Here is a 14905-nt window from a genome sequence, read left to right on the forward strand (position 1 = left end):
ACGGTTGAGAAGATTATCAGAATTTGGTAGGCTTCTAAACTTAATAAGGAAAGCTGTTAAAAAAAAAAAAAAAACCTGAAAACAGCAGAAGTCTGTTCACTCCTGGATTCTGTGTGCCAAGCACTTCCGGGTCCTTCATCCTGACAAACACCTTGACCGTCATGGTGCCAGTCCTCGGTCCTCGAGGGGCTTGCAGTCTGCAGGTGGATGGGCCGGAAACGCATGGACATTCACAGGCTCCCCAGACAGCGGCAGTAACCCGTCAGCTGAGCTTACGCCTCGATGTGCATCCCGGGTTCTGCTTCCAGATGTCCCAGGTGGACCCCAGCATCTCCATCCTGTGCTTCTAATTATGTTTTCCACATTAAGTGCAATTTTTGCTTTCTGTCTCCCCTGGAGGGTGGGGACTGTGTCTTCCTCTCATTTTCCACCACTTCCATGCTGTGCTTTCTCTTCACCTCTGTTTGTAAGACGTTTAGAAAAGCACGGTGCCCTCTGCTTTCCTAGCTTCGCCTGAGCAGGTGTGTCTGCTGGAAACCAGCCAGGGCCGGCTTCCCGGGCATCCGGCCTGTGCAGCCGCACAGGACCCGAGCTGAGTCGGGCCCAGCCTCTGGCTTCTGGACTCTGCAGTCCTGAGATTCTTAATCATATTTTAATCAGACGCACCTCCCCCTCTCCATTTTGTGTTGGGCTCCACACATTATATAACCTGTTCTGAAATCAGCCTTTTCGATCTTACTGCTGTCTTTTGCTTTTGTACCCACACGGCTTCAAGCAGACATTGGGACTGGATGCTGGGGGCTGGGACAGGCCATCCTCTGCTCCCTCGGATCACAGGGAAGCCAGAAAGGGGTTGAAGCTGGCAGTGGTGGGGATTTCAGGTTTAAGAGATCATCCGATTGCCATGTAGAGAATGCATTGGAAGGGGTTAACCTCCGAGCCTCGCTCTGTGAAACAGGAATGATGGAAATAGTACGGACCTCCCCAAGCTGGCTGTTGTGTGATAATTAAATGAGCAGGAGTGCATAAAGAACCCAGCACACAGTAGGCGCTCTGTGCACGGACAGCACCTGGCTTGGAGTCTGTTTGCAGCCCTATGGTGGTGGCTCAGGCCAGCGCAATGGGTCCGAGTGACATTTAGGAGTTCACGCTGGTGGGATTTGTGGTTGATTTTACACGGCAGGTTGGGGTGTAGGAGCTACAGAGTATCTCAGGATCAGACCTGTGTTCCCAGAGCATGGTGAGGCCAGTCCAGAGATCTTCTCCACTGAACACCCACTTCCCGTTTAACTTCCTGGCTCTCACCCCCATTCTTATTTGCATGATGTTGAGGAAGACAGACAGATGACAGCTAAAGAGGAGGGACTCTGGAGCCGGGGAATCCAAGCTCAAATCCCAGTTCCGGCATTTATTAGCTGTGTGACCTTGGGCTCACAGATTAACTGCTCTGTGTCACATCGCCCCCCCCCCCCCCCCCCCCGCAGATACGGAGACAGTAGCCTCTGTGGCAGAGCCCTCGGAAGTAGAAGGAGGTGGCACGTGTCGGTGGTCTGACCCATTCTTGTCATCTAAGTCTGTCTTTGTGAGTCATAAAGTACAGATGGAAATGACAAAGCCCAGCCCTCGCCACGTGGCTTCCATCCCCACCCCGCTCAGAAGGGTGTGGTGGTGAAACCCGCTCTGGAGACATCCCTGGGCCGCACTGCCGACATGGTCAGGTGCGGGGTCAATGCCCACATCATGACAAAGCCATAAATCCTTCTGTGTGCCCCATGGTAGGGCATCTCATCCCAAGTTGGCAACTGGAAACTGGTCGTTTGCTATAGAGCTCTTTCTTCAGGAAGGTGTGGTTGAGAAGTACTGAGGAAGGGGGAATGAAACATGAGAGACTATGGACTATGAGAAACAAACTGAGGGCTACAGAGGGGAGGGGGGTGGGGGAATGGGATAGACCGGTGATGGGTAGTAAGGAGGGCACGTACTGCATGGTGCACTGGGTGTTATACACAACTAATGAATCATCGAGCCTTACATCGAAAACCGGGGATGTACTGTATGGTGACTAACATAATATAATAAAAAATCATTATTAATAAAAAAAAAAAAAAGAGAAGTACTGAGGGAGATGCGGGTGCAGTATTCGCCCGTCAGCCTGCTCAGAGCCGGTCAGGGGAGATCTCCCGTGGTCTGGAGAGCGAGGCTTCTGACTGGTCTGCCTGTTCGCCATCGTCCCTGCAGGTTGTTTCCAAAACATTTATTCAGCACCCACCTAGCCCCAGCAGGAGAGAGACCCAGAAAGGATGTGGGGATGTGGAACAGCCATGAAGAGGTCTGTCGTGCTGTGGTCAGAGAAGGCTCCCCTCAGAGGGGCTCCTTCCCACCATTCCTCAGAGCTGCGCGTTGCTTCACTTCCGTTCTGTTCCAGCTACTTTGATGGGTGCTTTATCTATGCGGTCTTGGGGGGCATATGGGACCTGTTTTCTGTCTGGGAAGATTGAGGCTCAGAGAAGTGAAAGGACTTGCCCAACTGCTTTTCATTTAAGGGTCTGATCCGGAGTTCTGTGTGAATATTGCCCTATGGAAGTGTTTACTCCCTTGGTAATGCTAAAACAATTCTGTGTTTCCTTCTTCCTCTAAAAGGTGGGTCACAATTTTTAGGAAAACTTGTTAATTATTGTCATGTTATTTAAATACTTATTTCTTCCGAAGCTGAAGACTTAGAATTAAATGAGGATTGTGCTATATGACGTCTGTCTGTCCATTCACCCATCCATTCATACATCTACCTTCCTTCATCCTCCCATCCATGCCTCCTTCCATCCATCCGTTTGTCCATCTGTCCATCCATCCATCTCTCCATCTCCTTATCTACCCATTCATCCATCCATCCATCTACCCACCCACCTGCCCATCCATTTTCTCATCCACCCATGTGTCCACCCATCCATCCACCCATTTGTCCATCTGTCCGTCTATCCATCTACCTCTCCATCTACCTATCCATCCATCCATCCATCCATCCATCCATCCATCCATCCACCTGCCCATCCATTTTCCTATCCATCCATCCATTCCTCCCTCCAGCCTTTCACCCATCTTTCTAGCAAGTGAACACCTACTTGGATCTAAATGTGCCTGTTATGGTCCCTTCCTGAGGCCACCGTTACAAATGGGTTGTGGCATTGTCTGTAACTCTTACCGGTTTATTCTTCATTGTATAGAAAGCACCCCATGCCATTTGTTCTTCTTTCCCAGGAATGTGAGCCGGCTTTCAACAGCAACATCACAGCATTTGCACTGAAGGCAAAAGTCATCTATCCCATCAATCAGAAGTTCCGGGTGAGAGTCCCCATCTCCATCTGAGAACAATTACTCAGTAATGTACTAGAGATTGGGGTAGGAGTAGGCAGATGAAATGTGTGAGTTTTGGTCCTGTCTGAGGGTTTTATGGCAAGTCATTTTAATAGGGATAATGTCGAGGCTCTGTGATGGTGCAAAACTTTAGGATGAATCCACTTTAGGACAGCGTTGTCAGGGACAGGTATAGCAAGGTATCCCCAGGAACAGTGGGTGACAGCACAGGTGGGCAGCGTCCTGCTGTTCTAATACAAACGCTGGCACTGACATAGGCGCTAGCATTGTTCCTCGTTCACAGATTGACTTACTGAACACGTCCTGTGGGGCTGGCACAGTGTGAAGCATTCCTCATGTGTTAGGCATTCCATATAGAGTAAATCATACAGTTATTGCCTCTTCATGCATAAGGAAACTTGGGCCCAGAGAGGCTAATGACCTGCCCGAGGCCACCTGGCTGCAGGTCTTACACCTGAAGCCAGGAATTCACACCTGTGGTCAGGAGTTTTGCAGACAGCAGCAGATCCCACAGTGTTTCCAGGGACCATTGGCCTGTGAGACTGTCTATGAAAGAAAGAATCCCTAGTCCAGTACTTGAGGGAAGTGCAGGCCGCATTCCTGATCGTAAAGAGGACGGGCTCTGGAGTCACACGGATGCCTTCCTAACTCCCATCTCGACCATTTTCTGTGGGCCATTTCCTGACTCGGCCTCTGTTTCTTCATCTGGAAATGGGGGCGATGGGCCCCCCTACCTCCCCCAGTTGCTTGAGGGTCAAATGGTATAATAGACATAGGGCTTAGCATAGCGTGTGACATCTGAGCACTCAGTATTTGTTCGGGTTTTTTCAATGATTATTTGCTTTTGAAGACAGCCGGAGCCAGGCTCTGCAAAGTTCGGCACCAAAGAAATGATTTCACCTCACTTAACACAGACTTTCCCAAATTAATTTTCCTGTGGAACCCTTACTTATGGGGGGCAATACTGGAACTGTTCCCAGGAACACACATTGGGAACTGCTCCCTGCACTTAGCTATCTGGTGGGTGGTTGAAAGGGCAAAACTGCCAGAGCAGAGACATGCATGATTCATCGTCCACAGCCCTTGCCAGGCAGGCTCCTGGTGGGCGCTGGGATTATCCAGTGGTCAGGACATCATCGTCCTCACCCTGGAGGCCCTCACGGTCTGGGCAGAGATGGTAGGATGGTGTGTGAGCCCAGGCAAGACAGAAATGACCAGAGGCCTGCGGAACGCCACGTGGGCTGGGAAGGAGGACTCTGGGTCTGTGTCTGGAGGTAGGGATGCTTCTGCCCAGCAGACGGTGAGTGAGGGCTGTTTCAGGCAGGGGGACCAGAGTCTGCAAAGGCCCAGAAGTATGAAATGACAAGGGACGTTTGGAGCTGGCAGCCAGCTCAGGACTACTTGGGCAGGCACATCTTGGAGCAGCAGGACAGGCTGCACAGAGGTGGCCACGGACATCTGTCAAGCCCTCCAGCCGTGCCAGGCACTCAGCTGTCCCCTCATGAGGTCATGGCAGTGCCTGGGGCTTGAGTTCCTTGATAAGGAGCTTTGGGCCTATCCAAGGGCAGTGGGGAGCCACCTCGAAGGCCTGGGGACAGGAGGGTAATGCCCAGGTCAGCGTAGATGGGGAAGAGCTAGGTGGTCAGCAGTTTAGCAGACAGAGCACACCCAGGGGTCTGAGCCAGTGGCAGGAGAGATGGGGGGCAGGCAGACTGCTGTGGAAGAGGTCAGAGTTGGCAGCCGGGTGTGGGGTGCAGGGGAGCCACCGGGGAACAGACCCAGGCTAACAGCTAAAGGGTAGGAGCCTGTTGCAGAGGGGCTGGCCTCCTGGGGACAAGAGCCATGACATGGGTCCCCGGGGCGTGGGCAGAAGCCCTACCTGTTCACTCCTTCCCTCCCAGCCGGCCCCCACCTGGCCTTCCTGGGACCGCCGGCTTGTACCACTGGTGGACTTACTGAAGCTGCTCACACGGGCTGAGTGTGCTTTCTGTCCCTCCACCCCAGCCACTGGCCGACGGTTCCTCCAACCCTTCTCTGCATGAAAACTTAAAGCAGGCTGTCTTGCCAAACCAGCCGGTGGAGGCTTCCCCCTCCAGCAGCCTGGGGAGCCTGAGCCAGGCCGAGAAGGAGGACTGCAGCTCCTCATCCAGCATCCACTCGGCCACCAGCTACGACAGGTTCTTGAGCCGCACCTTCGTCCAGGCCAACAGCTTCCCCGAGGCGCTGATCTGTGAGAGGTAAGGAGGAGGAGGCCTGGGGAAGCTGATCAATGGACCATGTCACTGTCAGTGTTGGGAATGGAGGCCCAGAGAGGTTAAGCAAGTCAGCTGCAGACACACAGCCACGCAGTGTCCAAGCTGGAGCTCCCCAGCCACCGTGTGGTGTTGACCAACGTGGGGGTTATGGAGTCAGGCCTGAGCCCTGGGGAGAGACCTGTTAGGGGGCCTCACTGAATCACTGACGTGCCCTGGGCTCTGCATAACAGCACCTAGCATGGATGAGGGGCCTTCTGTGTACCAGGCAGAGTGCTGAGCACTTTGCAAGGATTAATTATCTCATGAGTACGACCAGATCTGTCTTCCTCACTGCTGTGTCCCCACTGCACAGTGGGAGCCTGGGACAGGTTCAGTGACAGTTGAATAAAAAATAATCAATTAGTGGATTAATTCCTCTTAACGACCCTATGCAGTGGGTGGTATTACTGTCCTCATGTTACAAAGAATAAAAGAGAGGCTAAGTAGTTTGCTCAAGGTCACACAGCAGGTGAGGGATGGAGCTGGGTTTGACCTTATCTCCAAAGCCCTGCTCCGAATCACCAAACCACTCAGCGCACGGGAGAGGCCCAAGACACTGAGTCAGCATTTCTGTGGGTCAGTCCTCAGACCTCTCTGCTCTGTGAAGTTCGGTGAGTCCAAGTGGCCCTGCCTCAGTGAGATGAACCGGGCCCGACCTCGGCTCAGGACTATGGAAGGAGAGGGACCAGACGCTGAGCTCAGTGCTGACCTGGACGGTGGCACGGCCCGCACACTGGGAAGGGCTGTTGATGAGCTTTGGGACTTAGTGGACTTGTCACAGTTTGGGTGGGGACGTGGCCATTCAAAGTGCATTTGCCTGGGCTGGACAGATGGTCCTATTCGCCCTGCCACTTACCCCCCCTGTGACCGTGTAACCACTACTTGACTTCCTAAGTCCATTTCCTCCTCTGTGAAATGGGCATGAGAACGTCTGCCTGCTGGGGCAGAGGAGAGGTGACACATGACAGACATTCCGATGCCGGGAAGGGTGTGATCCCTCTTTTCTCCCACCTCCGACTCTTGCTGCCTCCTGTCCTCCATGTCTCGGGCAGCTGCTCCCTTCTGGTCACAAGTGAGCCTGAAATGGTTCCCTTGGTTCCTTCGTATAAACCTGGGGCGGCTGTTTGGCATCTCTGCGCGCTGCAGAATTTAAAATCTGGAGTCAGGATGCACTGAGGCTGGTATGAGCAGGGACGCGCTAACTCCCTGAAACCCCACTCCCCATCTCAGATACCCAGCGGCTTTCTGTTTCTCTTTCCACTTTCCAGCGTGGACCTTGACTTGTGTATGTATGACCTTCACTTAAAAGATCTGCTGCGTCTGGACACGGCGCTGAGGCGGGAGAAGCACGTGGTAGGTGGCGGGGTGGGCTGCTCTCCCTTTCCCGGGTCCTGAACGCGGCTCTGCAGCCACGTGCGTGCCCTCCAGGGGTGGCTGCTGGTGACAGTGCAGCCACCACGACAGGAAGGGACAGAAGCATTTGTGCCTGCTGATGGGACACGGGCTCTCCTTTACTGAGAGCTATGGGGTGAGGCAGACAGGTGAGAGCCTCCTCCCACGGGGCCACCTCCTGGTGCAGACACGTAAAAGGTATTGGAAGGAGAACAGCATTTTAATTTTTAATTTAAATTCAATTTAATTAACATATAGTGGATTATTAGTTTCAGAGGTAGAGTTCAGTGATTCATCAGTTGCATATAACATCCAGTGCTCATGACATCACGTGCCCTCCTTAATGTCCATCACCCAGTTACCCCATCCCTGCACCCACCTCCCCTCCAGTAACCCTCACTTTGTTTCCTAGAGTTAAGTCTCTTATGGTTTGTCTCCATCTCTGTTTTCATCTTATTTTCCCTTCCCTTCCCCTATGCTCTTCTGTTTTGTTTCTTAAGTTCCACATACAAGTGAGACCATATAATTGTCTTTCTCTGACTTATTTCACTTCTTGGCATAATCCCCTCCAGTTCCATCCATGTCAGTGTAAATGGTGGGTAATCATCCTTTGTGATGGCTGAGTAATACTCCATTGTATACATGGACCACATCTTCTTTATCCATTCATCCGTTGATGGACATTTGGGCTCTCTCCATAGTTTGGCTATCATGGACATTGCTGCTGTGAACAGTGGGGTGCAGGTGCCCCTTCGGATCACTACATCTGTATCTGTGGGGTAGACACCCAGTAGTGCGGTTGCTGGGTCATAGGGTAGCTCTGGTTTTAACGTCTTGAGGACCCTCCACACTGTCTTCCCGAGTGTCCGCCCCAGCCTGCATTCCCGCCAGCAGTGCGAGAGGGCTCCCCTCTCTCCTCATCCTCACCAGCATTTCTAAAGAAATGATAATAGTGACGACAGTGTTTACGAGCCTGACTTTGGTGACTGTTCACTGTGTACTGGGCCCGGGACGTGTCACACCGGCGGTTAGCCTGAACCTCACCACAACCTGGAGGGGTGGGTGTGTTATTACCCCAAATTAGGGATGAGGAAACGGTGGTGCAGAGAGGAGGACTCGTCCAGGGTCGTAAAGCCCTAAGTTGGAGCTGAGATGGGAAGTCTGGTGCCTTTTCGATGGCGTGCTTTCTCTGATGGACGGAGGAGCAGTCGGAGCCACCAAGAACCGCAGAATGAGGCTCGTCTCTGCCGGACACACACAGGCTCCAAGGGCATCAATGCTGGGCCGACACGGCAAGGAAGCCAGACAGAAGCGTCCCACCGCAGCTGCGGAACCCCTGGGCAGGGCTGGCCAGGCCTCGAGGCCACAGAGCTTCAAAAGAGGAGTTATTTCTCCTGAATTATTGAATGAGGGATGAGTCTTGCAGCGGGGAGGCCTGTTGGAAAGAGAAAGGGAGAGGGGTGGACGGAGAGAGTGACAGAGACACAGACAGACATGCCCACGGGGTGCTTTGTTGTACCCTGGAGTAATATAAACACCAGGTTGCACGTGCAGTAGAAAGAAACTGGGGCTCCGTGAGAGCAGCGTGGGCCTCGTAAACAGGGGCCCGTACTGGAAACCAGAAATCATACCAGGACTCCAAAAATAGAGCCTGTTCAGGCGGCCCCACGGTCCCTGGGGGAGCCCGTGGCCTTGACGCCGTGGCCCACGTGCAGCAGCAGCCTGCTCTCGTTCAGCCACATCCTGTCCCGCTAGCAGGCAGGTGGCCCTGGCGATCCAAAGGCTCTGTGCTCCCTGGAGGGTCGACTGTGTCTGTGCTCAGAGCCCCATCCAGCTGGCGAGTGACACGGCGCTGGCCGCCTCGCCCCCAGAGCAGCCAGCAGAGGCCCGCGGGGAAGCAGCCTGCTGTCACGGAGAAAGCATCCGCCGTCACTCATCTGCGCGTCTTATCCGTGGGCAGCCTCTCCTCCCTGCCCGGCACGGTGCCAGGGACAGCCCCCACCTGTGTGGAGCCCACTCTCGGGGCGGGGGGATGGCAGTGACCCACACAAATGCACATGGCAAACCGTATGGTGTGGTGAGTGTGTGTAAGGGGGGGACTGAGTGAGTGTGGGGGAGATGGCCAGGCTTCCCTGGGGGAAGACACATCAGCGGGAAGCTGGGGAAGGAGCCCTAGGCTAGGAGTCAGAGACTTGGGCTCTGGTCCACCCTCCCACACGGACGAGCTGTGTGACCTCGGGGAAGTCACTTCCCCTCTCTGGGCCACTTTAGGAAAGGTATAAAGATAATATTTTTCAGCTCTTAACCCATCAAATCACTAGGAAGTGAAGCCGTCCTGCTTTGAAGGGTCTCTGTAGGCAGAGCTCTGGGCTCCGCGGGGCTGTGTGACCAGCATCATCACAACCCCACTTGTGAAGCACGCAAACTCTGCTAGGCTAAGCCCTCTAAATGCCTGAGCTTCAAGGAAGCCTTACTGTTGTTTTTCACTCACGAGGAACCTGAGACTCCGAGAGGTCGCGTCAGTTGCCCCAAATCACACAGCTGGTGCACGGCAGACACAGAACCCAGATGAGGTCTGAGCGCAAGGTCTGTGTGCCTGCACGCAGTGGGCGCTCCACAGAAATGTGCCTGCGGATGCCGACCCTGCCCTGGGAGACCGCTCACGCGTGGCCTTTACGTCCCTGCGGGGCGTATCTTCGTTGCGTGTGGGACCTGGGGAAACACGCCAGCAGTTGCGGAGACCTCAAGTTCCGCTTCTCTGGTAGAGATCCATCCGTGCAGGTCAGTTCAGGAGTGACTCGGACCGAAGCTGGGAGTCACTGTGTTGTGCAGCTGAACCTGCCCTAACACTGCGTCCGCTCTGCATCACTAACAAATGAAAAAAAAAAAAAAAAAGTGACTCAGAGCAGATGTCATGCAGGCCAGGAGCTCAGAGCTCCCTGTGGCCCTTGGCGGAGAAACTGGCACTTGGCTTGTCAGGAGGTGGACAGAAGCTGCATTTGGCACCGTTAAAAGCAGAATGGCAGAGGCGAGAACAGCACAGATTAGGGGATGTGTGTGTTGGGGGGTTGCCAACTGAGGGATCATCCGGCCTAGGGGATTCTCCTGGTGCTGGAACATTCTGACTTGATTGCAGCGGTGACTGCATGAATCTGTACTTGGGGTAAAGTTGCATAGACACACAGACACACACACACACAAATACATGTGACAGTGCGTGGAAATGGAGTGAAGTCTGTAGTAAACTGCATCAGACCAATGTCAATGTCAGTTTGTACCACAGTGACGTCACATGTCACCCAGGCGACAGAACACGCGGGACTCTGTACTGTTTTGGACCTTCCTCTGACTCTGTAGTTTTTCCAAATTCAAAGTTTTTTAAATTGAAAGGAATGAGACAAGACCTGTGCACATCACTGATTCAGTCTGGGGTCAAAATGAAAGTGGGTTTGAGACCAACATCTCGAAAAAAGGATGTTACCTTACATGACCTCAACTTCAGTGGGTGGAAAACCAAGATGACATTGTGTTCCTAGAGCTGGTTAACACTGGCAAGCATAAGGAAGGTTGGTGGAAAGTTCTAGGTTCCGTCCCTCATGGCTGTCCCTTGTGACATGAAGCCAGTTATACAGATTTCTCAGCCAAAGAGTTCCTTGTCTGTAAAATGGGGAAGATTGTACCAATGTCCTGCAGTCTGTAAAAACCAAATGAGATAATAAATATATTAGCTTGGCATACAACAGTGTTCAACTAACCTTAAAGCAAGGGTTACAAACTGTGGCCCTTGGGCCAATCCAGCCATGCCTGTTCTTGACCCTATGGCCCATAGCTGCCTCGATGCTGTAACAGCAAAATCTGATGGTTGCAAAAGTGCCAGTAGGGCCTGCAAACCCAGGAACGTTTACTATGTGGCCCTTTACAGGAAGACATTTACTAAGCCCTGTACTAAAGTGCCTCACCACACAAATACGTCTGACCTTTGGCAACGGAGCAAAAGCAGTTCCGTGAAGGAGTGATACGCTTTTCAGGAAATGGTACTGCAGCAATCAGACGTCCGGAAGCAGACACAGACGAACCTCAAGCCAATCCTCCGCCTCGTGCAAAAATGAACTCAAAATGCATCACGGGCTTACGTGTAAAATGCAAGACTATCCATCTTCTAGGAAAAACGGAGGAGAAAATCTTCAGGATCTAGAACTGGGCAGAGTTCTTTCTTAGACTTAACACAGGGAGCGTGACCCACACGAGGGAAAACTAATAAATTGAACCTCATCAGAATTATAAACTTGTGCTCTGCAAAAGACCCCATTAAAGAGGATGGGGAAAGAGAAGTATTCGCAAATCACGTATCAACAGAGAACTCGCCCCAGAACATAGAAAGAATGCTCAAACCTCCACAGAAGTAAACAACTCCATTAGAAAAGGGCAAAAGCCATGAACAGACATTTCGCCAAAAAGGATATACAGTGGCAGGTAAACAGACACACACACACACACACACACAAAATCAGATAAAAGATGCTCGACAGCATTAGCCATGATGGAAGTACAAATTAAGACAGTGAGATATATTTTTAAAAATGAGATATGACTACACAGCTATCAGAATGGCTAATGCTGGTGGGGATGGGAAGAAACCGGGTCCCACGTGCATTGCTGGTGGCAATGCAGAGTGCCACCCTGACAAACAGGCAGTGTCTCACAAAACCCCGCAACCGCACGCACCCCAGAGGATCTTATGTTCACACAGAAACCCATACGTGGATGTTCTTACCGGTTTTACTCGCAATAGCCCCAAACTGGAAACACCCAGATGTCCTACAGTAGGTGAATGGTAGGTGTGGAGACAGCACCCTTGGACATTCCTGGGTGTCCCCACTTGTGGGAGGACCCTCTCTGGTGTAGAGGACGCTGTGGGTGACTTTATACATCCCAGTCCCAAACCACTGTCCCTCTCATTCTTCCCACAAAGAAGCAACACCCCTTTGCCTTTTACGTTTTCTTGACTCCTATGGGGAAATGCGGAAGGACAGGCACAGAGCAGGCACCTAAGGAAGATTTCTTGAATAAATGAATGAAAACCAGAGGTGAACCAGTTTTCCTTAGAAGCTTCATGAAAATACAGTCCATTATAGGCTATTGTCATGATTTATAACCCAAGATATTTCCTCTAGCAAAAAGTATGTGTGCATGAAGAGATAGAGAAGAAAGGGAGAGAGGGAGGGACGGAGAGGGAGATACTATTTCTAAGCCTTTCCCTTGGTTATGTTTCCCTTCCTGGCAATAGATGTTTATTCAGATTTTTAAAATGTGCCTCCTTGATCTTCTTCCTAAAAAGAAGTCTGATGATGAATTATACCAGAGGATTCTTTCGAAACAAGAAAATGTACGTAAGTGTTCAACCTATATTTCAAGGTTACTTAAAAAGTTTATTACAATATATAAAACATAATATTATAAGAAACTACTTTTGCTTTCACATGTAAAAATAATTTATTACAATATACGCTTTTGAACACAATGCAATTATGTAAAAATATGTGTACAAATATAAAAATGACCACAGGTATTATTAAAATTTGGAAAAATATTGAAAGCAGGAAAAAGAGAAGAAGTTTGGTCATACCTGCTACTCAGGACTACTGTTACTGTTATCTTCTGCACAAGGTCGGGTATTTTTATTTATTTTTTAAGATTTATTTATTTGAGAGAGAGAGAGAGCAGGGGGAGGGGCAGTGGGAGAGGGAGAGAGAGAATCCCAAGCAGACTCCACACTGAGTGCAGAGCCTGATGCGGGGCTTAATCCCAGGACCCTGAGATCATGATCTGAACCGAAATCAAGAGTCATACCAGGCACCTCTAGGTTTTTTCGAGTTTTTTTAAGATTTTATTTATTGAGGGGCACCTGGTGGCTCAGCCGTTAAGTGTTTGCCTTCGCTCGGGGCGTGATCCCAGGGTCCTGGGATCGAGCCCTGCATCGGGCTCCCTGCTCTGCTGGGAGCCTGCTTCTCTCCCACTCCCCCTGCTTGTGTTCCCTCTCTCGCTGACTGTCTCTCTCTCTCTCTGTCAAATCAATAAGTAAAATCTTTTTCATGATTTGACACAGAGAGAGAGAGAGAAAGCCCCCAAGCGGGGGCAGGGGGGAAGAGGCAGAAGGAGAAGCCAACTCCCTGCTGAGCAGAAAGCCCAACACGGGGCTCAATCCCAGGACTCTGAGACCAGGACCTGAGCCAAAATCAAGAGTCCAACCAACTGCGCCAACCAGGCGCCCCTAGACTGGATATTTTTAAATACCTAATTGGTTTATTGGTTTTAACTGATTATACTACAGTGCATTCTGTTCCTCTCAGTCTTTTATATGGAGTTTACGTTGCTTTATGTGCAGTGAAACGAGCCAGGTCTTGGAGTCTGACTGGTGGAGGTTGATATCCTGGTTCCTTCTTTCACAAGCTCTCAGAATCCCAGGTTCCCCCGGTGCCTCGGGATAGTGATTCCCGGCCTGCGGCATCACGGAAGGGCTAAGAGAAGCGTGTATGAAGCACCTAGCGAAGTAGTAGTTAGACCCTGAATCATGACAGCTGCCCACGTCCCCCTGGCAGCCACAGCAACCCTCTTCCTCATCGTCCTCATCATCACTGCTCCATGAGAAGGGGGGGATTGGGAGGGAGTGTTTCTCCCCCACTCCTCTGGAGCCCATGGGGAAGTGTGAATCTCTGCACCCCAGGGAGGGGGCGGTGCATCATCACCGTCACCATCACCGTCCTAAGGACCACGGCTGCCAGGACCGTTCCCATCACACAACGCCCAGGGTGCGTTTCACACATGATTGTATTCCATCTTTAAGGCAGCCCTGTGAGTGGCCATTATTATTTTAGTTTACAGCTGAGGAAACTGAGGCTCATTGAGTTTCAGTGACTCCCCAGTGAATAAATAATGATGATCACGGTGATACTGGTCACTCCACGCGTAATATGAAGTGGGGTTCTAGGGCAAGAGTAAGAGCTTTGCCGTCTGCAGACCCCTGATCTGACTCCACGGCCAGCACCTACAGACCACGTTCATCACAGTGGTGCCTGCTGCTCACGGACAGTTAGTCTGGCCAAGTGCTTCCAGTGAGTACTTTTATTCAATGCTCATGATGGCCGCCCGACTTCTAGAAGGGGACAAGCAGTGCCCCGAACCGGCGCTGCTCTTGGGATTCATGCAGTTGGAGAAGTGGGTGTCTGGGGTCGGTGGGGCTGAGGGACCAGCACAGCACGCCCCTTCCTACCCCGAGGAGACTGCGGAGGAAACACCCCAACTGCCCGAGTACCGGGCTCCTCAGCTGGAAGAGAAGCCTTGCTCTGTCCGAGCAAAGCCGCGAGGGTCTGAAACCATGCGCGGCCTCGGCTTGGACGCACAGAAGCACTTTTTATTGGTGTCGTTTTCCTAGTGAAGCTGGACGTGCCCGGGGTGGATGCCAGCGCTCCCAGCACAACTCTGCAGAAGACAGGGCCCCTCCCACCCTCCACGTCGGGGCTGGAAGGACTCCGTACAGAGGGTCCCCCCATCCTTCCCCAATTCTGAACTGATAACAAAGGGTCGGGAATACGCGCACAGAAAGGTCGGCTTCACTACGGAGACGCCAGCTTGGCGGACGTGGCCTACCTGCACAGTGAGCCGAGCTTCCACACTCTGAATCCCAGGGTTCGCCAGATTGCCTACCTTGGTGCGGATCAAGCCGGCCACCTCTGCGGCAGGCCCTTCGCTGCCCAGCGCACCCTGGGCCAAGGCCACACCACAGCCATGGCCTCCCCATGAATGCTCCATGTCAAAGAGGAAGAGGCCAGACAAGCTAAGGGAGCCAC

At 52.0% G+C, this 14905-nt stretch overlaps 1 protein-coding gene across 1 annotated transcript in view; it reads left to right on the forward strand.

Annotated features, from left to right (window-relative positions):
- Positions 1-14905, forward strand: part of EVC (EvC ciliary complex subunit 1) — a 62776-nt gene that overhangs the window by 9429 nt on the left and 38442 nt on the right. The window contains exons 3-6 of the mRNA XM_040624924.1: positions 3256-3339; positions 5377-5609; positions 6935-7019; positions 12346-12444. Of these exons, the coding sequence (XP_040480858.1) occupies positions 3256-3339; positions 5377-5609; positions 6935-7019; positions 12346-12444 (501 nt within the window). The remainder of the gene's footprint in view (positions 1-3255; positions 3340-5376; positions 5610-6934; positions 7020-12345; positions 12445-14905) is intronic.

This window comes from Ursus maritimus, unplaced genomic scaffold (assembly GCF_017311325.1).
Source record: "Ursus maritimus isolate PB19 unplaced genomic scaffold, ASM1731132v1 scaffold_8, whole genome shotgun sequence".
NCBI classification, from domain to species: domain Eukaryota; kingdom Metazoa; phylum Chordata; class Mammalia; order Carnivora; family Ursidae; genus Ursus; species Ursus maritimus.